The following is a 24,913-nucleotide window of genomic DNA, read 5'->3' as shown; positions in this document are numbered from 1 at the left end:
GGATACATTTGGTGTCCAAAGTCATAATTCTTTCCTTTTTTTTAAATGGTTATATTATTTTGTACTCATTGGCATGGATCACAAGATACACAACAATATAATATTTTCTGTAAAAGGTGTTTGAATTAGTCTGTGTCAATTCTCTTACTGTCAATCAAAAGAAAGTACATCAGAGATGATACTGGGTTGCAAACAGCTTCATGATACCTCGTTTTACAAGTTTTACAATCCCTCAACCGCTATAAAACAACATCTGGACACAAACAGATGGCATCACCTGCGGTCATCTGTCCAAAATAAACGCCCCCATCTGAATTACCAGCGTGAACGTACTATGGCATTTGTTTCCAATGCTGTCATTTGAAATTATCCCTCACATAAAAACTTGGCACAGATGCCGAAGGGTTCGAGAGATCAACTGAAGGCCTGCCAATGTTCCTTTGGCTTCTAGTCATGTGTTTGGATCTGGATAGTGAAAATAAACTTCATGTGCTGGTCTCTTAACAAGCTCAAGTGAAATGTCATTCAGATTAATGGGTTGATTTTTTTTTTTAGAAGTTTGAGTTACGCAGCATTCTCCTTGCATGATTTTTTAAAACTGTTTATGAAAGTATTTTTATGGGTTTTTAAAGGGACTTTGAGTTCCCTAACTAACAAAAAGTGTGAGGATAATTCAGCTCTTGCATTATTTAAGTTACTATATTTAAGTTATTAAAGGCACCAGGTAAATACTAGATTATATGGATATTTTATGTACAAGCATAAAAGAATATACAAATATTTTGTGTCACAGTACACTGAATTTGGACCTAAAATTGTTAAATAAGCACAAAAAGTAACATACATCTGACTGTAATAATACAGAAAATAACAAATTGTCTCCATTAGAACATATAAAACATTTGTGAGAACTTGCCCCAACCTTGCATTTAGTACAAAAGTTAGCCTATAGTTTGTCCAGAACTTTTTATATGATTAAATGCATCCTATAGTAAGTAATGTTTTATTGTGTTCATGTTATGCAGCAAACTATAGGATTTATTTTAATGAAATGACAGATTTTTTTAAATAAATATTTTAAAGAATGTCAAGATTTAACAGTAGAATTAAAAACCAATGCTATATAAGTGATGAATGTGTAGTCTTAATAGTCATGTACAGTCTGTGACAACTTGCCCCGTCGTCTCTAATATGTACAGTGCATTTAAATATGCAGTCTACGGTAGGCTTTACTTTTTTTGGAAATATCAAAAACAAATCTAATGGATAATCAGTTGAGTTTTGGCATATTGCATGACTCTGAGAGTGTGGTGAAGGCGGTGACACACGTGCGTCATTTGCGCTCGGGTCTCCGCCGCGCGCTGCGCGTCCTCATCTGGAGCCGGAATGACAGCTGATGCTCGCTCATGGACCAGTGCGTGAACACTACAGGATTTACACCATAGGATCTGTCCACGAAACACCTGATCTCCAAAGCATCTCCGTCTGCTGCGCATCATCATCACATCTGTGACTGGATCTCTCCGCGTAACGCATTACTCTCAGTTATCTGACATGCCAAGCTGGAGGAGAAATCTGACTTTTTGTCTGCAGAAAATGCACGACGAAGGTAAGAAATGGGATTTTTGGCTTTAAATGATATCGTATGCATACTGGGTTAAGATAGTGTATGAGCAAATATGCCCAAATGAACGTCTATGGTGTGCGTAATAGAGATCAGTGCTGCGAATTTACCACGAGTGACTGCGTTTGGTGATGTAAACCCACGTGTGGATGAAGTGCCTTGTTTTGCCCTATTGTTTTGCTTTGCTTTTCTATGTCCATAGCAAACTGAGTTGTTTATTACTCACAGTACAATACTTCAAAAACCCAGCTGCATATGATGAGCAAAAAGTGTCATTTTTATCTGGCAAATTTTCATAATATCATATTATTATTATTATTATTTTTAATTATTAAACAGAAATTTATTTACAATCATTTGAATTGGTAATGTATTGCCAGTTACCTATTGATGTTTATTTTTGTGCTATCCCATGACACAACAAAAGCCCGTCCCTAAAGATATTGTCATTCATCACCACAGACATCAATACTTTAAACAATGGATTTAGTGAATTTTGTCTCGTAGTTTTTGCCATTATATCACTATAAAACTTAACAATCTGTAAAAAAAAGTATACTCCAGATGTTGAACTGACCTGTGCCCATCTGAACAGGGTTGTGCCCATGAGGTCCTCCTGATCTGTTTGTGCTCATGTGGGATAAAATGCCACTGCTGATGGTCTTTGAGTGACTGGATATCTTTTGCCCATGGGAAGATTTGTAGTCAAATCCCTCACAGGTGAAATAAAAGCAGGAAAAGGCTTCCAACTTTCATTCAGAAAGATCTCTTTATTCCTTATCAGCATTTGAACTCATATACAGGATTTTTTAATCATAAGGAACCGAGTTAAATGACAAATGTAAGGATGAGGTTGCAGACAGAGTTTATGAGTGTGTGTGAATTTAAAGGATGTTGTAGATCTGATAGAAAGCAGGCTGATGGTATCTTGGAGAGGTTGCAGCTGCTTGTATACATATCTAATTGATCTTAACTGCATGGAGTGCTTGAGCCCTTAAGGTAATTTTCTGCACCAGGTTTTTACATATTTGCTTCCTAGTTCCTCTTGGTTTGTCTCCAAAAGTTTTGAATTTATTTATACAAATTAAATGTATCAAATGTTACAGAGACTCTTGATTTGTATATTTGCGTTAGTGTTGTAGTACTTGAGACCTCAAGACCATTTTTATGATCTTGTCTTGGTCTCGACTGTCTTTGGTCTCAGTCCTGTCTTGGTGTCAGACTTAGTGGTCTCTGGATTTTATTTTAAGGATACTAAATTGTTAATGCATTGTCTGATTCATGTATGAACATCATTAATGTGATTGGATGGTAAATTTCTGGCTTTAAAAGCAGTCATGGAGTTATCCACATGAACCTAAATGACATCCCATTCTTAATCTATAGGGTTTAATATGGAGTCGGCCCACCATTTGCATTTATACCATCTACAACTCTTCTTGGAAGACTTTCTATGTGTGTGTTTATGGGAATTTTTGGGCATTCTTCTAAAAGCACATTTGTAAAGTGTTGGACGAGAAGGTAGTCTCCGCTTTAATTCATCCCAAAGATGTTTTATTGGGTTGAGGTCAGGACTCTTATTTGATTTTTTGTTACTCTTGTGCGGGTGGTTGAATGGGGGATTGTCCAAAAAGAAATCTGTCAATAAATTAAAACAAAGGCTTACAACATTCAAGATGTTATTCGATCATTTTATCTATTTTTTGATAGTCTTGGTCTTGTCCCAATTGTCTTTGGTCTCAGTCTTGTCTTGGTCTTGGTCCCCTCAAAGTTTTGCTCTTGGTCTCAGTTTAGCAAAGGTTAAATATTTAAAAAGCCTGACATAAAAACTTTGTACCATTGTTTGGTCAAACAAGTCATCCCACCACTAACTTATGCTATTGGTTGAGCAACGTTTGAAAATTGGTTGGGCCTTGGTTGTTTTTTACACTTCACCAGAGATTTGAGAAGTAAAAACAGGATATATTCTGCGCCTTTACTAAAACCTCACTGAGGTTTCCTTATAGTGAACAACTAATTTTGAGAAAAGAAATCCCTCATTCAAACTGCCAGTCTACTATCAGTAAAGCTGTCCTGGGCTTTTTTATAGCAATTAAAAGAGAACCAGAACATAACAAAACTTTATACACAACATGATTCGATCGGAAGAATTGAATTTGGCAATTTCTTCAGGCAAGCTTTCTTCTCTCACTTTCACTATAATAATGTTTTTATGAATGATTTGCTCAGAGACTCATTCTGATTGTAATGCAAGAATGAGGCTCTGTACACACTGGCCATTTGAAATGCAGTTCAGAAATAATTTCTCATCCATGTGTCTCAGAGATGAGTCCAGACAACAAAATGCTCATATGCCCTTTACTGCTCATATGCCATCATTTACTACTCCTGTATATTTAGAATGATCTGGAATTACAAAATATCAAAGGTTGTACTCTGTCGCTGAAGTCTAGTCATAGCAGATATTCTTCATTTAAAAGACGAGACAAAATAGAAAAAGATCATCCACCAGGTCATTGTAGTTTCTTATTTCTGACATTTTATTCAACATGTAAACATATAAGGCCAAAATTAACTCGTTCCTCGCCACTGACAAATTATCTCATCAATTAAGAGAAAACATTTGCAACATTTGACTTTTTGATGACTGAATTGACTTTTTATTTTAATATGCAATATCACCATTATCCGATTTATGATATAACCATAGCCAAAACATTATTTATTAATTTTAAACTCTGTGTATGTTTTGATAATCGTTCTGAATCTGATCTCTAACAAAATTCCTTCACAAAAATGCAATTATTTCAGCTTTTTGCTGAAGAAAAATACCCATATTTAAGAGTTTATGAGCAGAGAAAAAATATATAGATAGAATGAAAAAATTATCCCCTCATTTTGTTTTTTTGTTTGTTTGTTTGAAAGCAGAGGGTCTGTTGTTTCATTTGATATATTTGTATTTTTATAAAAAAAAATGAAAATCACAAAAAATGCCTGCTGGCAACTTTTAAAAAATGGCTGGCGGAGAAATGAGTGCTTTTGTCCATGAATGCTGTTTTGAGTTATTTTTAAGTTTTATATTTACCTCTTTATAAAATAAATAAAAAAGGTTGTAATTTAACCCATGCTAGGTTGTTTCAACCCAAAATGCTGGTTTGTTTTAACCCATTGTTGAGTCAAAAATAAACACTTTCAGGGTTAATTTAACCCAACCCATATGGCAAAACTATATTTCTCTGGGCAAAAATATTTTTAAATATAAGCTAAATACATTTTTGTAGAAAGTAAAGCTTAAAGATATTTTTAAATTTAAAAATTAATTATTCATATATTAACATATTTTTTAAAATTTATTTCAGGGGCAGCAAATACATTTCTAATTTGTCAGCCCATATGGCAAAAAATATATATATTTTGGCCAAAATATAAATGCTTGTAAAGTATGTATAAAATTAAAAACTATTTTGCAGTAAAAATTTCGAACGTAATTTTTTCCCATTAAAATATACTTTTAATTAAACGTTATGTTTGAAAGGTAAGTTTTTGTTCCAAATTCCAATGTGACATGAATATAAATACTTTAAAATATATTTGTTTTTAAGATATATTTTAAAATATACAAAAATGGCCCAAAAAAAGAAATATAAACTTTTGTAAACATATTTTAAAATCTATTTTAGCAAATTTATTTTTTGGGCCATTTTTGTATATTTTAAAATATGTTTAAAATTATATTCAATTTTGTTTTTTGCCGTATGGGAATGGCTGGGCTCAGCCCTTTTTGACCCAACTGGGTTGAAAATAACCCAGCATTTTTTATAGTGTAGCACATTGAGAAACAAAATCAATATGTATGCACTTTGAAAAAAAGGTACATAGTAAAACATTTATGGTTTTCAATTTATTACTTTGCATATTTTGAGATCTCTCCTGAAACTATAGTAGAAACACATCAATATCTTACAAATCTCCTCATTGTTCACCATTTATTATAACTGCATGCCATGAAGAAACAATCAAGATATCATCTGTCTACGCCTATGAACATTACAAAATATGTTGGAATGAGACTATCAGCCCACTACAACCCCCCCAAACATCAATCAAGTGTGCTTTAAGTTCATCTTTCGGTACTTTTCATCTATTTCCAGGACTGATCAAGATAACGTGCCCAATTTGCATAATCTTCTTTGATGCAGCTCTTTACAAATCCCCATGGCAGATCTCGCAAATAACCCGTTTCTCTCAATTCGACACTTTCACAAACGACGCTAGCTGCGGCAGGCCTTCATCACATTAGCGTCTGCGCTCAACCTGAAAACGCGTATGCTCACGCACCGGTCCACGACGGAGATAAAACTTTCCTCGGCTAATGCGCCAGCTGTTAAGATCTCGGCACGTGTCGTGATGAACCCAGCTTTCCTCTCTAGAAAAGCTTCATGTTGCATTAGAATAATAATTAGAGGTTCTCTCTGGGAAAGTTGATGACTCCGGGCCGCCTCTGGTACAAGCAGGAGCTGTAATGAAGAGATGTCGGGTGTTATCTTTTGAATTGAAATGAGCGACAAACTGCAAAGAGCAGACGAGAATACAAGCGCCTCGGAGATGCTTAAAACTGATAAAACACTCCCTGGGGATAAAGTTTGTGTCATGCTCGGAATAGTCAAGCACGTGTGTTGTTACGAATCTTTTGTGATAAAATATCAAGCCAGTTAGAATGAGTACAACAGTGCTAAAGTTTTGTGCTAATTATATGATTAGCTAGTCAACATTATTATTTTTTACCAGAGATAATCTAATCAATGCTTCACTACATTTAAAGTCTAGTCCACCTGTACACGGGTATTTGTATAAACATTGGGCCTCATTCACTTAGCATGCGTACGCACAAATTTGTTCGTAAAATGTGTTCGTACGGACGTTTTAACTTTCAAATCATAATTCAACAAAAACTTTAAATTTATTTTAAATGTATGCAGAAACGTAAGAATAACTTAGACCACACGTATGCAATAATCATGAACAAGGAAAAAATATATAAAATATAGAACACATTATATTCCTTGTTCATGAATATTGCGCATGTGTTGTCTAAGTTGTTCTTACGTTTTTGCATACATTTAAAATAAATTTTAGTATGAACGTTCTTCTTGTTGAATCTTGATTTGTAAGTAAAAATGTCCGTACGCACATTTTACGAACAAATGTGTGCGTATGCATGCTTAGTGAATGAGACCCAATGAGTTCATCCTTCGTTTAAAAAAATCTTGTCCACATAAACACGCTTTAAAAAAATTCTGTCCACACGAAAACGTAAAGACGTGCTATGAAGCACTGCCAAGAGCATGCCGAAACAACATGTGGATATAACCCTAACCAAAGCTATGTTGGCCAATCAGAAGCCTTATAAAAGGTTATTATCCATTCTGGTAGGCTAATAACATGGCCACCGAGGTAGGGAGTACACCCTTAGAAAAATTAGGAAAACACCACTTTTCAATATTGTATGTTCTTACCTCAACTTTAATACATACCAATCTTTTTTCAATGCGTGCACTTTTAATCTTTGTATCGCGCTTCTTGAATGTGTTAGCATTTAGCCTGGCCCGGCTCCAAACAAAAGTTTTATTTTGTGCCACCATACTTACTCGTGTAACTACTCATGTAACAGTCTTAAAATAGGGAAAAAATTGAAGTGTTTGGTAGCTTCTAAATTTATGCCTGTTTGGATCCATAGGAATGAATGGGGCTAGGCTAAATGCTAACACATTCACGACGCGCTGTACAAAGATTAAAAGTGCACACATTAAAAAAGACAGGTATGTATTAATTCATCTAAAGTGGAGGTGAGAACAGTAAAATATTAAAAACTGTGGTGTTTTCCTTTAACCATGGTTTTATTTCGGTAAAAGTGTAGTAACCATGTTTTTTGGTGTATTAATTACAATCAGCAAAATCATGGTTTTACTACAAAAAAAAGTAAAATTGCACCTTTAAAACATATAAAATAATAAATTTAAATAAACAAATGCAGTTCTTGTAAAAAAGCAAGTACTTTTATTAACCGTTTTGTGCCATTGCCAGATGTGGGAAGAAAATAGCGCTATTAATGTTAACTTTTTGGCCCTAATCATGACGTTCACATTGATGTTCGTCACGTTCTTCCCAATTCTTGACTTGTTTCGGCACGTGGCCAAGTGTTTAATTAGTTTGCTTTGCAGTTTTTCCCGAGCCCGTCTTTTTGCCAGATTGTCCTACAGGCTTAGCTGCTGCTCGCGTGCTTATCAAGCCGATAATAGTCGGGATCATTAAGCAAACCTGACTGAGAGAAATTCATTGATGTAATTCATATATTCATGCTTATTATAGAACATGAGGGGGCGTCTCCAGCCTCAAAACAGAAGGTGACCCTGGTTTGCCGGGAGACCACGTTAGTAGCAGCGTTGGCAAATCTTCATGTAGGTCACCCATTGAAAATGTGGGTAATGTGATTTGATGACTCACCAATGCAAACAAATCGTTTTTGCTCCTCATCCCTGATTTGTCGCAGTTATGCCGTTAACGTGATGACTCGATGTTTGTTTGTTGTAAAGATGTCTATTTCTTTCCCATGATAGATTAATGAGTATTTGTGACGGTGAATGTTTCTCACCGTGACTCAGACATGACATTACGATGAGCGACACCGATGGGTGAGTTACAGTGTCTTCGTTACTCGCATTTATCTGGCTTGCTTGGTTTGCGCAGAGATGCAGTGGCCTGTAAACGCAGACAAGCACGGTGAGGGCAGTTCCTGTGAAAGACGGTCTGGAGATCCACACTTAGTCAGAGATCTGCTCACAAACATACGGCTGTGCTCTTTAGTTGTGACGTCTGTGGCCTTTTATGTTGAGTTGCGTTAAGACACATCATTTGACCTTTAAATGTTCTCAGTTACAATTGGTTGCTTTAATATTCCTTAAAGGGGACATATCATGAAAATCTGACTTTTTCCATGTTTAAGTGCTATTGTTGGGTCCCCAGTGTTTCTATCAACCTAGATGTGAAAGGTAAATGTGAAAAAGATCAACCCAGTAACTTAATTTTAAACCATTCAAGCAAGCATGCACTGAAAAAAAACAACTTGTAAAATTTACTTAAAAAAATCCTCGTAACAATTTGCACAAACTTTTTTTAAGTAAAATTTACTGCTTTTTTATAAGTAAAACTTACCTACTAAAATCAAATAAAATTTACTTAAAATTGCATGATAAAACATATGTTAAATAATTAATTAAATGTTACTTAATTATTTTATTTAGAAGTTAGATTTATTTTAATCGTTTAGATAAAGTCTTTTTTTTGAAAATTGAAGCATTGCTGTCCTAATAATATTAAATAAATCTTATTTTCTGTTTGTTATTTTCTTTAACATATTTCTATGGACCTAGTTATTTTTAGTGTTATAAATGGCATTATAACACAAAATTCATGACTGACAACAAGTCAGTCATTGAATAAACTTGATTCGGAACAGAAACGCACACAAACTGTGTTTCTGACATGCATCATCAGCACTGTGGAGAAAATTGCAATACACTGTTCTGAACAGGGTTCATGTAAAGAAACACTGATCACCTGAACGGTGACTTCACAAAATTATTATTTACAACAAAACAACATCAATAATATAAGAGCTTAAACCTTTATGACATTTTGCTAACAAATATTTAAGTAGTTAAAGTTCTTATCAGTTCTTATTCTGTGATAAAGGTTAAAAAATAAAAATATTCAGGCGCAAAGAATTGTGGGTATTCCTTACAACATGTGCAAATAAATGTAAGTAAATTTTACTTAGATTTTTTACTTGAATCTGCTAAAGTTTTTGATTAAAATGTACTTAATTATTTTAGGACTATGCAGTGACTATAAAACATTAAATAATACAAGAAAATATCTAATAAGACTTACTATTCCCACACAGTTCATTTTTTACATGAATTTATTGTCTATTTATCATCATTTTACTTAGGAAAATCTAGTTCTCAATAAATGTTAATATTATTTTGTAGAAATTATGAGAGTTAATCTAATAAATATTACTACACCAAAAAGTTCGTTTTTTCAGTGTGTGAAAAAATAGCTCATTGAAATTTGGCTCCCCTTGTGATGTCAGAAGGGGATAATACCGCCCCTTAATCTGCACTATCGAACCGCTTTACTGCCATTTAGTAATAATACATGTATTAATAATAATAAATTATCTGTGGGGTATTTTGAGCTAAAACTTCACATTTGTACTCTGGGGACACCAAAGATTTATTTAACATCGAAAAAAAGTCTTGTGAAATTTTCCCCAAAAATCTGACTAAAAAAAGAGATCATAGCATATTTATTGGTTCATTTGCTTTGTAGTTTGCTTCCTTTGTAAAGAAGCATTGAGGCCTAACCAATGAGGTCTGTAATACCTGAAGAAAGTTATTCATTCAAATTCCCATTAATCTTAGTTGCTTGTTTTGCAACGCTTATTGGCTGGTGGCACCACCACATGACGCGAGCGGACTTCTGGAGTCTTTTGAATTATTGGTCTTGAAAAAGTATTTCCCAAAATGTAATGAATATTAAATACTTTTAATGTTTTACAGTTATTTTGTCAGAATGCACTGTAAAACAACTTGGTTTTGCAAGTAAACTCAACCAGCTATTTTAAGTTTTGACTTGTTGACAACTTCTAAAAACAAGTTGAACACAGCAAAAAATGATTTTCTAACTTAGTTTTTTTCTTGTTTTCAGTACAAATATCTAAAAAAATTCTTATATCAAGATGCATTTTGTGCATGTGCAAAATCACCTGAAACAGGGTTCACATCAGACACGGTAGAGGCGGCAAGCGCGAGTGATTTACACGTTAAGTCGCGATTTGGCATCCTGTGGTGCGCATGGTGCATTCCTCGGAAATTGAGCATTGATGAGGGAAACACGCGAGTTGAAAAATCTGAACTTCGGAGGATTTCCGCTCTGTGTTAACCAATCAGGACCTTGCTGTAGTAGTGACGTGATTACAGGAAGCGAGCGAAGTCTCAGCGGAGTCGCAGAAGTCCCTCCCATGACAAGAATTTCCGTGTGAATGTCTTGAATGACTAGAATTTCACGTGCGAATGAAGCGAGTAAACTCAAATGTTCAAGCGTCCAATAGCGTGAATAGCGCGTTTTTGCCGCTTCTACCGCGGCTGGTGTGAATGCACCATAAGAAAATAAGACAAAAAACATTAAAAAACTGGCCAATGGGGACTAAAGAAAGATTTTCTTGTTTTTCTTTTCTTAAATTAAGTGTTTAAGAAAATAAGTAAACTTATTTTAACTCATTCAACAAACAAACAACATAGGAAAAAAATTCATCCTATCTTCATTTGTTCTCTTTTTATAACCTCTTAAATATGTGTAGGTTTCTTCCAAATTATTCCAAAAAACACCAAATTTTGAGCAAAAAGCTGAAATTTTAGATTCAGAATGATATTTAAAACATACATGAAGTTTAAAATGAATTAAATTAATTTTTGCTTCAGTTTTTTATAAATTGGGTAAGAGCGCCATGTAGTGGATAATAGCAGAATTACAGATTACCATAAAAACTTGTCAGGAAAGCGTCATTGGCAGGGAAATGACGGGATAACTCATCAATGGCGGGGAAAGAGTCTAAATTCACTTAACTTTTTCCCCGCCGGTGTTTTTTAAAAAAGTTGCCAGCCAGCGCCAGCATATTTCATGATTTTCACAAAAATGTAATGCCTTCCAGAAAATGTTTGCAACTTGGCTGTTGATTTAAGAATTTTCAGATGTTTGTACTGAATTTTTTTTTTTTTTTTTTGCAGTGAAATTGTTTAACTTAATTTGTTAAGATAATATAACATAAAATACATGTTGATTTCACATCATTTTTACAGTGTGGTATGTTTAACTGACCATCCCCCAAAGGTACACCAACCAACCAGATTTCAGTAAACCCGAATGTGATTGACAGGCAGACAGCATTTCTGTTTGCTATAAAAAGTATAGGCCAACCCTCTGACTTTTAATTTCAGTAGTTTAGTTTCTAGATCTCTCGCAAAGACAGATGTGAGATAGTATAGGCATTTTATACATGCACATCCGCAAAAAAATCTCCCTCACAAAATCTTTCAATGCTAGAAACTTGTCTTGTCTGGTCCGGACACGATAAAAGATAGCCAACAGAGATACTAGTGCTCGACAAGCTCTATGGCTCAATACATTTCCCTCGCTTCATTTATCTGTGAAGATAAATGAAAGAACCGAGCGAGTGTCCTCAACAACCACATCCAATGACAGAGAAAGTTAGACACAGATAATAAATGTCTTTAAAACTGCATTTATAGACAACCTGTCTCTTCCTCAGGCCTGCTATCAGTTTTTCTTCTTATCTCTCCTTCTCTGCTTCTTGTCTACACTTTCAGATATATTATTTCTAATAAACTGGACATATTTGGGAAACTGTACAGTGTGAATCTATAATAAACGCACAGCTGTGACTACAAATTCTTTATTACTGTTACATTGCTGTGATAATAATAATAAAAATAATAATTTGAAAAAAAAATGTTTATTCTATTTATATAAATAAAGATAGCTTATAAAGATAACTATTTATTGAAATCATATTGCATTTGCAGTTTTATTATTCTATGGAGCCCCTAAGGGAACATGGAGCTAAAATTAAATAAAGTTTAGTTTTGCGTGCGCATGTGAAACTATCGCGTGCGCACGTAAAACAAAAAAATTTGCAGATTTTTTTTTAAAAGTTTCATTTTGCGCACTCACGTGAAACGTTTGCATGCGCCCGTAAAGCGAAACATTTGGTTTTACGTGCGCATGTGATAGATTCATGTGCGCACGCGAAAGTTTCATGTGAGCACGCAAAACTAAACTTTAAATTTTTTTTTGACTTTTTTAAGTTTTACGTACGCACGCGGTAGATTCAAATTTGCTGAATTTTTTTAAAAAGTTTCGTTTTGTGTGCTCACGTAAAACTTTCGCGTGCGCACGTAAAGCTAAACATTTAGTTTTACGTGCACATGCGATAGATTCATTTGCGCACGCGAAGGTTTCACGTGAGCACGCAAAACTAAACTTTAAAAAAATTCGGCATATTTTTTAGTTTCAGGTTTGCACGCGATAGATTCAAATTTGCAGAATTTTTTTTTAAAGTTTCGTTTTGCGTGCTCACGTGAAACTTTCGTGTGTGCACGTAAAGCTAAACATTTAGTTTTATGTGCGCATGCGAAAGTTTTTATGTGAGCACGCAAAACTAAACTTTTTAAAAAAAATCTGCAAATTTGAATCTATCGCGTGTACACAGTTTAGTTTTGCGTGCCCATGTGAAACTTTCATGTGCGCACATAAATCTATCGCGTGCGCATGTAAAACTAAATGTTTAGCTTTACGTGCGCACGTGAACGTTTCACGTGAGCATGCAAAACTAAACTTTAAAAAAATTCTGCACATGAAGGTTACACGTGAGCACATGAAAGTAAACTTTCGATTTTTTTACTCTAATGTCACCTTAGGGGCTCTGTATTTTTCAGATATGCATCACAGTATTTTCTTTCATAGTATTTAGGCACTCCCTGTTTGGTTTTGCTTAATACATTTTGTATATGACATGTGCTATAGGTTAATATAGGTTCGTTAAATATTAAAAGTTTTATTTTTTTGGTCTTGCTTCATAAACCTGAAAATGTAGCTTTTTAGTTTTCCTTTTTTACTTGCACGTATACGGCTCTAGTAATAAATTTTTTAATGTGGAAAATTTGGCTAAACTATGCTATGAATTTAGTTTTCATTACTGAAACACTTCAAGAGCAAGATTTTTCCTGTAAGCTCATGACTCAATCTGTCTATCATCTTGTCGGACGAAGCGCTATATTAATTTCTTTAGTTGGTTAATTAACAATTGATATTGAGAGCTATTGTAGATGCTGGTTGCCATGGTATTTATGGGCATCAGCTAAAAAAGAAATCCCGAATTGTACTCAATCAGGAAGCAAAGCGTGTAATTACAAGTTACAGCAGCGGATGCGAGGTGGACACACTCTGATGAATGTCTCGAATGCTTTACTGCCCTGCTAAAAACAGCAGAAACAAATCACAGAAAGTTATTTTTGGGCATTTTGCATTTAGAGAGTGCTTTAGAAAAAGACAAGAAAGTACAAAGGGAGGGTACAGGACCAGCAAAGAACCTCGAGTCGTCGACAGCATGTCTACACCACATGTATAACCGTGTGTCCCTGTCTATAACTCACATTAAAATCAACAAAGCTTGCAAATGTAAGTTGGATTTTTGTTAACGCATGAAAAAAATCATTGCATTTATTTCTTTAAGAGCTGAATCTAGTGGAACCGCGGTCGTGCATGTAAATGTATGCACAGCTCAGTAACAGCTGATGGGTCTAATCACCGTCGAGATTTCTCACCTGCTCGATTGCTTCCACCTGTGAGATGTTTCTCACTCTTCTGAATGTAAAAATGAGGCAGATGGCCATTAAGCTGTACGACGCGGCATGATTGAGCCTTTAGCGGTTAGCAAGAGCTGTTACTGTTTATCTGTGCTAAATGATTGTGACCTCCATTGAGTCATTTCACATTTTTATTACAATCATTTGGAGCTTTGCTGTCTGTTCACAGATGCTTTATGTGATGAGTTATTGTTTTATGTAATTACTGTTACTAGCTGAGATTTGAGTCGACTAAATCAAATGAACATGGTTCAGTGGATATACTAAGCATTGCATTTACTAGTGGTGTCAATCAGACTTCTTGTTTCGATATGATGCGATACTGTATCAATTCTCTGGGTCGGCAATATGATGTTTGCCAATACCTAAAAAAAAAAGTGATTCGATTTTGTATCACATCAATGCATTGTACCGTTAATCATTTGATCAATGCATCGATCCATATCGACTTGAGGTATTGTTACACCCCTATCATTTACCTTCTTTTCATAATAATACCACTGCAATGTATTGATAATATCTAGGCTTTGTTTTGTTAGCGTCATACGAGTTGAGCTACAGAAAAACAGTCATTCAAATGACAAAACTTTGTTTAAATCAATTTCGAGCAAATAAAAACATAGGTTTTGAAAATGAAACACCACCTTAAGTCTTTACAAAATTTAATTTAACCTTGTTATTGTTTGTGTCAAGTTAAGGGTGAAAAAAAAATCAATTTTTTACGTGTACACGAGTGCGCGTGACGCAATTTACGTCATCAGAAAAGTGCGCGCGTACTGCCCATACGACAAAAAATATTTTATAATATATTGTAAATGTATTTTAAAATAAACAAAAAAATGGCCATGCTGAAATATATTTTGAAATATTTCAAAAATATATTTTTCACAGATTTTTTTTGGCCATTTATTATATTTTGAAATATGTAGTAAAAGTAAATAAATTTTAAAGCAAAAAAACTATTTAGCCCTCTATATATTTCAATCCAAGGAAATATATTCATGACACAATGAAAGAAAACTTTGTTTATGTTATGAACCTGTAAACATAACAATTTTAAAAAGGTTAAAATAAATATATTTTCAACTTTATTTTGCATATATTTTAAATATATTTAGGCACATAATACATTTTTGCCATATGGTATGTAAAATTAGAAATGTATTTGCTTGCCTTTAAAATACATTTTGAAATATATGTTGAAATATGAAGGTTAAAACTAAATATATTTCCAAATAAAAAAAAATATATATATATTCAATTGAGCATTACTTTCTACAAAATGTATTTAGCATATATTTAAAATATATTTTTGGACAGAGAAATGCATTTTTTTACCTTATGGGTACATGCACCAATTTTTTTTTTTTGGATTTAAACCCCCCTACCTTGTACATGTACGTCGCACATGCGCCTACAGGAGAACGTAGTATGTAGCGAAGAAGATGCATTGCATTTTGTCACAATGCGCATGCGTCGAATGTCTGTGTACACGTACAAGTCAAATAAAATATACTTTGCTCTGCATTCGACCGTGTGCATACGTTCGCAGATATGTAAAAAACACACTATACGGCAAAAAATATAGTCAAATACAATTGTAAATAAATGTCAAAATATACAAAAAATGGCCAAAAATATATTTGCTCAAGTATATTTTGAAATATGTTTACATTTTTTGAAATATGTTTAAATTTATTTTATATATATATATATATATATATATATATATATATATATATATATATATATATATATATATATATATATATATATATATAATTATATATCAACTGCAAAAATATACTTCATAAACATTTATATTTTGGCCAGGAAAAATATATTTTTCCCTAAAAGTAGAAAATAATGTATTTGTTGCCCCTGAAATACATCTTAAATGGATGTTAATATATTTAAAATATATTTTTGGCCAGAGAAATTAATTTTTTGCCGTATGGATGCAGGTTTTATGTCTATAGCTTTTAGTTTACATCACAGCCCAACAATTAATCATAGGCAGGTTGTATTATGGGTAGAAACTCGAGTCTTATTCAAAACAACATTTTATTTGACAAATACATTGTGTTCGCCCCTGTAAACAGTATGGCTCTCAAAATAACATTTTATAAATATATAAAATATAATATAATTTTTTTGAACAGATACACCAATGGCTCTCATACAGGGGTTTCTCTTCAGCATTTTCTGGCAGTCATTTTTTTCAGGATTTTTATGCCATTTTTCTGTATTGTAAGCTGAATTCTGCCTTTCTGGGTGAGCTGGACCTGAGATGAGAGATAAAGAAACAGAAACGCTCTGTCAATCTGGCTGTAGGGCTTCTGTCACTTCATGTTTAAGGGCCACGTATCATTTAAAAGAACATCTGACCTATTTCAGCACAAACCATCAGTTTGCATACTTTTGAAAGTGTATATAGCTCTATAATAACTATGTGTAAGTCAAATTGAATTGTATATTAGCAACACTTAAGGTGATGTTTAATATTTAAAATTCTCAATAATGTAATGCAAACTCATACAATGCAAGATAGCTAAAATAATTTGGAAACTATAATAAATGTAAAAAAAACCCTAATGTGGTACTTGAATTTCTTTACTGCGTACCAATGATATGAAAGTAATCATGATACATCACAAAAACACCTCTGTAGCTGTAATTACCGATAAGGCTTTAAGACAGTATAGGTGTGCGTCTAAATCATATCTTTGTTGATTTTAACAGTTCCCGATCTAAGCTTCTGTGCGGCCCAACGGCGCGTGAAAGGATCTTTTTCCTCTGAACCTTTGACTCAAACTGGCAGATCTGTCTCATGCAAACACCCACGGCTCCCTGATTCGCCCCTATATGCCACACAAGTGAAACATGAGGAATCTGAATTATCAGCGTGATGAGCCACTAGAGAGATGTCTGCAGCTTTTCTCTTTTTTACGTGTCGGTGGGTGGACGCTAAAGAGAGCTCTGGGGCAGGACTATGCAGACTGTCTGAGATGAGGAATATAATCCGAGATGAAAGCTTGTGTTAAGACGGCAAGCGTCTAACCCCGTTCACTGAAACCGACAGGAGTTCACAGAAACTGCAGCGAAAGCAATCTTTCTGGCTACGCCGCTACTTTCTTAGCTTAGCTGAAATGCACAAGTGGACTGCATTGTCAGTTTGAAGCATTAAGGGGATAGAGAAACAGGGATAGAAAGAGATACCAAAAAATGTACAGCACAAATGAGTTTGAATTTCAACGAACACCATCATTGCGATTTGTATTTGCATTTTAAAGGACACACCCAAAAACAGCACATTTTTGCTTGGACCTACAAAGTGTCAATTTCAACATGCTATAATAAATTATCTGTGGGGTATTTTGAGCTTAAACTTCAAATAGGCACTCTGGGTACGCCAAAGATTTATTTGACATCTTAAAAAAAATCACAATATGACCCCTTTAAAATTAAAATTCAAAAAGCCACCCAAGTCTATACTGACACAAAGGGGCACTATAGCGAATTGTACAGTGAACTTTTTTTAGAGACCTGTATAGTAAAATGTAGGTATGCACACTATGCACTATGTAGCCTACTATGTAGTCGACCATCTAAACTGAATGTATTTACTATCTGGAAGTATAAATGCAGATGAAGGCTAATGATGCCAAATCCGCAACACAATGCAAGACCACGAAAATCAATTTGTTTATCATACTTTTGATGTGAGTGTTATCCATTTTCCCCAACATAAGCCGAGTCAGGCCCGGCTGCAGGATGAAAAGACTGAGGGGGCATGTGAAATTGTTGAGGGGGCTTAACTTTATACCATCAATGATACACTGAGATCTCGCTTTGAAAAGACATATTTTTATATGCAGCGGTCCATAAAACACTCCATATGCAACTGCACAGCACAGGTAACCAGAAACTCCCTAATGATGATAGATCATAAGATATTATTTGATAGACTAGTAAGGATGTTTAAAATCTCTAGCCTGTGGTCAGGACATGAATGGATTAAATCAGCAGATTTGCAAAAGTTTTATTTATCTCCACATATAAATTTAAATTAGCAGGTATGTGCAGTTATATATGTCCTATGTGATTTCCATATTATAGACTAGAGTATTCAACGGCAATAAACGTTTGCAATAAATATCCTAACGACATTATTTCTCAAAACTTTGAAAAAACGTATATAAAAATATATTTTCAAAGGAATTGTATTCTTACAGTTATTCAAAGATGCACACATTATTCCGCATATGATTTAAATATTAGACGAGATAATTTATATAACGGCAATGGACGTCTCATATGGCAATAAATGAAGAGTTTCGTTGCAAAACGAGATAACCACCATTTTTTTAATTGTTCAGAAATCTCGTTTTTTGGTTGTGCATTCCAATTAATATCAATTGATCTGCAGTTGGTTTGTTTTGATTTAAACCTTCATAACTTAAAAATACAGCTAAGTAGCACCATAAAACATTTGCATTTAAGATGATAAGCATACAAAATGAAATAAAAATGTCAGTCAAACGTAGTCTGGAAAAACCCAGACAACTTCCGGCAAATTTAGATTTGCTCTGCAAGTAGTCTGGCAAAGAGACTATTCAAGACCATTTCTAATGCCGAGAAATCGCAGCACCAATCAGAAATGCTGGGGCGGGCTTTACACGATGACGACAGAGCAACGATGGTGAAGCAGATATTGTACATTACAAAGATGGATGCCGCAGTGGAACATCATTCGTTCGAATCAGCTATCGCGTATGTTTTAAGCAATTTAAACTTTTCCTTTTCGTTAAAACCCAAGCAAAGAACAACACTCGAAGCCTTCATATCTAAAAAAAAAGATGTTATTGCTGTCTTACAGACTGGATCCAGCAGAAGTCTGATTCTATCAACCTAGAAAATGTGGACAAGATCAACCCAGTAACTTAGTTTTGGTAAACCATTCTCTGCAAGCATGTGAAAAAATGTTAAATTTGTGATGTCATAAGGAGATAATACCGCCCCTTAATCTGCACTCTCCAACCACTGCCCTGCCATTTAGTGCAGAGATCAGCTCATTTGCATTTTAAAGGACACACCCAAAAACGGGACATTTTTGCTCACACCTACAAAGTGTCAATTTGAACATGTTATAATAAATTATCTGTATGGTATTTTGAGCAAAAATTTCACATAAGTACTCTGGGGACACCAAAGATTTATTTTACATTTTAAAAAGTCTTGTGAAATGTCCCCTTTAAACACTATTGGTTTTTTAAAAAAGAGGGAGGAGCCACGCAATATGTCCCACTTTAACTTCCTGTTTCAAGCATCAATGCACCTGTCCCCAGGAGCACCCTAAATACTCACGATCTTCCTAAAAGTCCACACTTTCATGACGTAACGCTGCTTTACTGTCGGGAAGACGTCTGCTGTGAAGCTTGCAAATATTCGTGCTCTGGAAAAGTGTGCGTCAAGGGCACATATTGACCGAAAAGTGGGTGCCCATAAGCATCCTTTTGGAACCTAAAATGACAAATGAGACAGACACCGGTCTTCTGTCTTTACGGACATACGCATGCGGTGGCAAGTCCAAATAAAGTGAGTGAAAAATACAGAAAAAAGGTTTTATAGTCAGTAAGAAATAGTAATTGGATAAAAACTTTATCCAACTGGCAGGTGTTATTAAAAGTTCCTTTTTTAAACCCTGGCCATAGCAATGGTTAAAAAAATAAGGATTTAATGCTTATATTAATGCAGTCTTGTAGTGTAATTTCACTTTGAAAAAGTGAGTAAAAAAGTACGGTAGAAAAGATCATAGTCAATTGGTGACCTTCAGTCATACAGTCACACAATATTCTTCCCATAATTCCTGTGATTACAGAATCATTTTCCCATTGCAGATTATCAAAGGAAAAGAAGATGACACATGATTGGTCTAAAACCTTCAGCTCTTTATGTGATCAATAGAGCTTGTCGAAAATATCTATTCTCCCATACCGTCACATCGATCAGACATCACAAAGATCTCAAAATTCACCTCACTCAGTGAAGTTTTTCTCCAGAGGTAATTTTCTCTCACGGTTGAGAATGAAAGGATTGGATTTGTAGGCATTTTTGAGTAAGATTTCTGTCTTTATTCAAACCACTTGACTATCTCTTTAGGGCAAACTATACGCATTGTTGTTCCCAGCTCTTCATTTTCAGCTCTGCGTGAAAGTCAATAAATCCCTTGCGGGGCAAAATGTTCGCAGTGGGTCACCCCAACAGGTTCATGCTGGTAGTAATGGCAGTAATTATACACTATAGAAAATCTGTTTGAGTTAAAGTCTTAAAATGTTTGCAGCCTCTGTGGAAATGAATGAATACCAAAAGTGCGGTGTATATTTTTGTAGACATAAATTGAATAATAAATTGACTACATAAAAGAGGTTGGTAAATTTAACATTATAATACATAAAAATGCATTAGCAAAAAATGTATAGTTAACCGATGCTGTAAAATAATAAAAAGATCTCTATAATAGCTCACAGAGAATGTGATAATCACATGCAAAACTATCTTAAGTAATTCATTTTACATTACATTTCTGCATTTTGCAGACGCTTTTATCCGAAGTGACTTTTTATTTAATTTATAATTTTTAGCAATTTGTGTGTTCCCCGCACTGAAAAAAAAATCTGTGCTACGTCACAGATTTGCGTCATTGCCGTCTTTTAGTCGATGTACTTTAAATTTGAAATGCACGCCTTCACAGAGAGAAGCTGGATTAACGTTTTTGTGGATTAAAACGTCTCTATACTACATAAACTACAGAGAGGCCGCGGACGCGGCACATCTTCATTTTAACTACTTTTGGTACTGCTTTTGAAATTTCACAATAAATAAATTATTGTGATTACACTTGTCTGTCTGTTTTATTTCTAATAGTAGTTTTGGGCAGGACTGTATTAGCAGCTTAAAATATCTTTTAACTTTTTCCCCGCCATTGATGAGTTATCTCATCAATTAAGAGAAAACATTTGCATTATAAAAACGTGTTCCTAAAGATTTTTTTGAAACCAAAACGTTATTTACTAATTTTAAACTCTGTGTAGTTTTGATAATCATTCTGAATCTGATCTTTAAAAAAAATCCTTCACAAAAATGTAATTATTTCAGCTTTTTGCAAAAAAATACCCATATTTAAGAGTTTATAAGCAGAGAAAAAAAATATAGGATGAAACGTTTTTTTTTTTTTTTGGTTTTGTTTGTTTATTGTTTGTTTGGAAACAGAGGGTCCTCTCTTTTATTTGATATATTTGTATGTTTATATATTTTTAGAGGATTTTTTTTCTGGAAAGCATTTTGTAAAACTATGTGAAAATCACAAAAAATGCTGGCGTGCAACTTTAAGTTAAATGCTATATTGTTACAAAAATGTTCCTACGCATTTTTTGTCCATTACGATGCATAATATAAAACTAATTTTTTTTATTTAATTGTTTGGGTTTCGGATGGTAACATTATCAATAAAATGATTAAAGGGAAATTATACAGCAATCTTTATGATATGAAAGATTTGTAAATACATTTTGTAGTTGTAAAAACTATTAAATGTGCCAAATACGTCTACATTGTACGCTTCGGCATCTATTAAATTTACAAAAAATACGTTTTGAAAGTTATAAGCCCGGATAAGTTGAGTTTACTTAAAAAAATGAAGGTAACTCGTTGCCCTAAAAAAAAGTTAAGTAATGATTACTTAAAAACTTTAAGTGAAGTTTACTTAAACATATAAACTGTTCTAATAACAATTTTAAGTTGAATAGACTTGTTGAATGGTTTAATTTCTTCCAATATTCCTGCACTCTTAACCCGGATTTGTTGAAATTACTAGAAATTAGTGAGGAAACCTCTTTCATATAACTTTAGTTATATGAAAGAATAAAGGTGATTCTCCACAGAAACACACACAAAACTGTGTTTTTTGACATACATTGTCAATACTGCAGAGAGAAATACAATAAAATGTTCTGAACAGGGTTCATGTATGGAAACACTGATCACCCTAACGGTGACTTCACAAAATTATAATTTACAACAAAACAACATCAATAATATAAGAGCTTGAACCTATACGACATTTTATTAACAAATATTTGAGTAGAGAAAGTTCTTATCAGTTTTTATTTTGTTAAAAAGCAGGAAATAATCAAAATATTCAGGCGCAAAGGATTATGGGTATTCCTCACAACACGAACCAATAATTTTAAGTTCATTTTACTTGAATGTTTTATTTAAATGGATTTGTAAGCTTAAATGTTAAATCAACTAAACTTTTTAAGCTTTGGCTTCAAAACAGAAAATATTAAGTGATGTTTACTTGATTGTTTAAGTAAAGACAATATCTGGGTTAACAGTGTATTACTACTATGTTTTAACAGTGAGACCAGACTTGTATTAATCAATAAGCCATGACTCTGTACTAGGCTATCAATGTAGTTTCCAAATCATCGGGTCATTTGGGAGCAGACCCGAAATTGTTCCAAGTGATCCATGGGGTATCTTTAACGCCAGTGGTGCCCACATCACCCCCCTGTCTCCCATCTGCACAAACACGCATGACCGAACCTGAAGAATGCAGCGAGTGATGCTGTACACCCATAACTACTGAGATCCGCCTCCTCCTGTCTGTTCTTTCAGGCGCTGCTTAATTTGTAAATTGTAAGGTTGCAGTACAACAATAATGATGGGTTGTTTTGGGAAAGGGAAGGACACAGGACATTTATTGGTGGTGAATTATTATTTTGTGGGGTATATTGCATTGATAAGATTATTAATAGGGTTTTCAAAGGAAAGCATATTGCTGTTGCTTATAGTTAGCGTCATGGGTTCGATTTCCAAAAATGCATTGTGTGTCGCATTGGATGAAAGCATCTGCAAAATGCATAAATGTAAATATAGTGTAAAGGATTTGAATAAATCCCTATGCCTAAACATTAAATATTGACATGTTATTCTTGTGCTATGGCCATGTGTGAAAAGATATCTTGGTGTATCCTATACGTGAGCAAATGCAAATTTAAAGGCACGATGAGTTTTTAAACTTCAAACATTAAATGTGGCGACCAAACAGTGATAAAGTGCTCTTACTATCAGGTGTTAATGAAACTTCAAGATGAAAAATAAAGCTGCTTTTCTTTCTATGCGTTGAACGGCTGTGAATTACTGATAGTATGAAATGCATCTGCTGACGTATCACTTCTCTGTGAATGGAGCATTGTTAGATCCTGTAGTTTAGATCTGTCTGTCTGTATTAAGATTAAACAGTTTTAAAAAGTGTTCATGCATTCCTATATTCTTTAAACATCATTCCTATTAATTCATTTTTTTTCATACTTTAGGGGAATTTGGGGAGAATTAAGTACACCCATTCAATGATTTGCCATCATTTGTGTGTGTGTGTGTGTGTGTGTGTGTGTGTGTGTTTTCTGGTATCAAGCCTACAAAATTTTTGTGGATTGTGCTATTAACCAACTGAACTACAGAAACACGGGACAATAACAGTAAAATCTGATATTCTTACGCATCTATTAGAGTCTTTTATAAATTGAAATCTGAGTATATGAGTATGAGTATAAGATGTTGTATTTGGATGTACTCTGCAGGCAGAACTGTGTTTAAGAGATGTTTGACCTTTTGAAAGGCTGTGCTGTGATCTACTAAAGGTTTTTAAAGGAATGCTTCTGGCAAGTCTTGCATGGTTGATTTTTTTAGAGATGCTAAACCAAACTGATTATTTGTCTGCTTACTGTGAGATAAAATCAAATCTACTAAAGCTACTAAAGTGTGACATTTCTGTTCCACCTTTACACATACATTTGATCAGTTAGCAAGTTTGGGCTGAACAAACCCTGTGGCATTAAAATGTGTGTTGTGTTTCTTTTGATTATATCATACTTACATTTTCGGTCTGTCTGTCAGCCTGTATATCTGTCTGCCTCTCTGTCTGTTTATATGTCTGCCTGTCTCTTTGTTTATCTGTCTGTTTCTCTGTTTATTTATCCATCAGTCTGTTTATCTGTCTGTCTGCCTTTCTGTCTGTTTGTCTGTCTATTTATCTGTCTATCTGTCTGTCTGTTTCTCTGTTATCTGTCTGTCTTTTTAACTGTCTGTCTGCCTGTCTGTCTCTCTGGCTGGCTGTTTGTCTGTCCATTTGTCTGTGTGTCTGTCTATCTGGCTGTTTGCCTGTCTACGTATCTGTCTGTCTATCTGTCTGTCCAATTATTTGTCCGTCTGTCCAATTATCTGTCCGTCTGTCCAGCTATCTGTCCGTCTGTCTGTCTGTCCAATTATCTGTCCGTCTGTCCATCCATCTATCCATCCATCCATCCATCCATGCATCCATCCATCCATCCATCCATCCATCCATGCATCCATCCATCCATCCATCCATCCATCCATCCATCCATCCATCCATCATCTATCATCTATCTGTCCATCTGGCTATCTACATATATGTCTGTCCGTCCGTCCGTCCATCCATCCATTTATCTGTCCGTCTGCTTATCTATCTGCCTGTCTGTCTGTATGTCTGTCTCTCTATCCAATATCTGTCCATCTGTCCAATTATCTGTCTGTCTGTCCAATTATCTGTCTGTCTGTCTAATTATCTGTCCATCTGTCCATCCATCCATCTGTCTGTCTGTCCATCTGTCTATCCATTTATCTGTCCGTCCATCCATCCATCCATCCATCCATCCATCCATCCATTTATCTGTCTGTCTGCTTATCTATCTAT

General features: G+C 34.4%; 1 protein-coding gene across 2 annotated transcripts in view; it reads left to right on the top strand.

The window, feature by feature from the left end:
* Positions 1-1,363: 1,363 nt before the first annotated feature.
* The window catches only part of LOC129453568 (glutamate receptor-interacting protein 2), a 181,811-nt gene continuing 158,261 nt past the window's right edge, over positions 1,364-24,913 (top strand). For both annotated transcript variants that reach the window (XM_073862157.1, XM_073862155.1), the window contains exon 1: positions 1,364-1,609. In XM_073862157.1, coding sequence (XP_073718258.1) covers positions 1,555-1,609 — 55 coding nt within the window. In that variant the 5' untranslated portion in view covers positions 1,364-1,554. The remainder of the gene's footprint in view (positions 1,610-24,913) is intronic.

The sequence above is a fragment of the Misgurnus anguillicaudatus genome, chromosome 23 (assembly GCF_027580225.2).
Source record: "Misgurnus anguillicaudatus chromosome 23, ASM2758022v2, whole genome shotgun sequence".
NCBI classification, from domain to species: Eukaryota; Metazoa; Chordata; class Actinopteri; order Cypriniformes; family Cobitidae; genus Misgurnus; species Misgurnus anguillicaudatus.
Note: the sequence above shows the minus strand (reverse complement) of the source record. Positions and strands in the feature narration are given on the sequence as shown.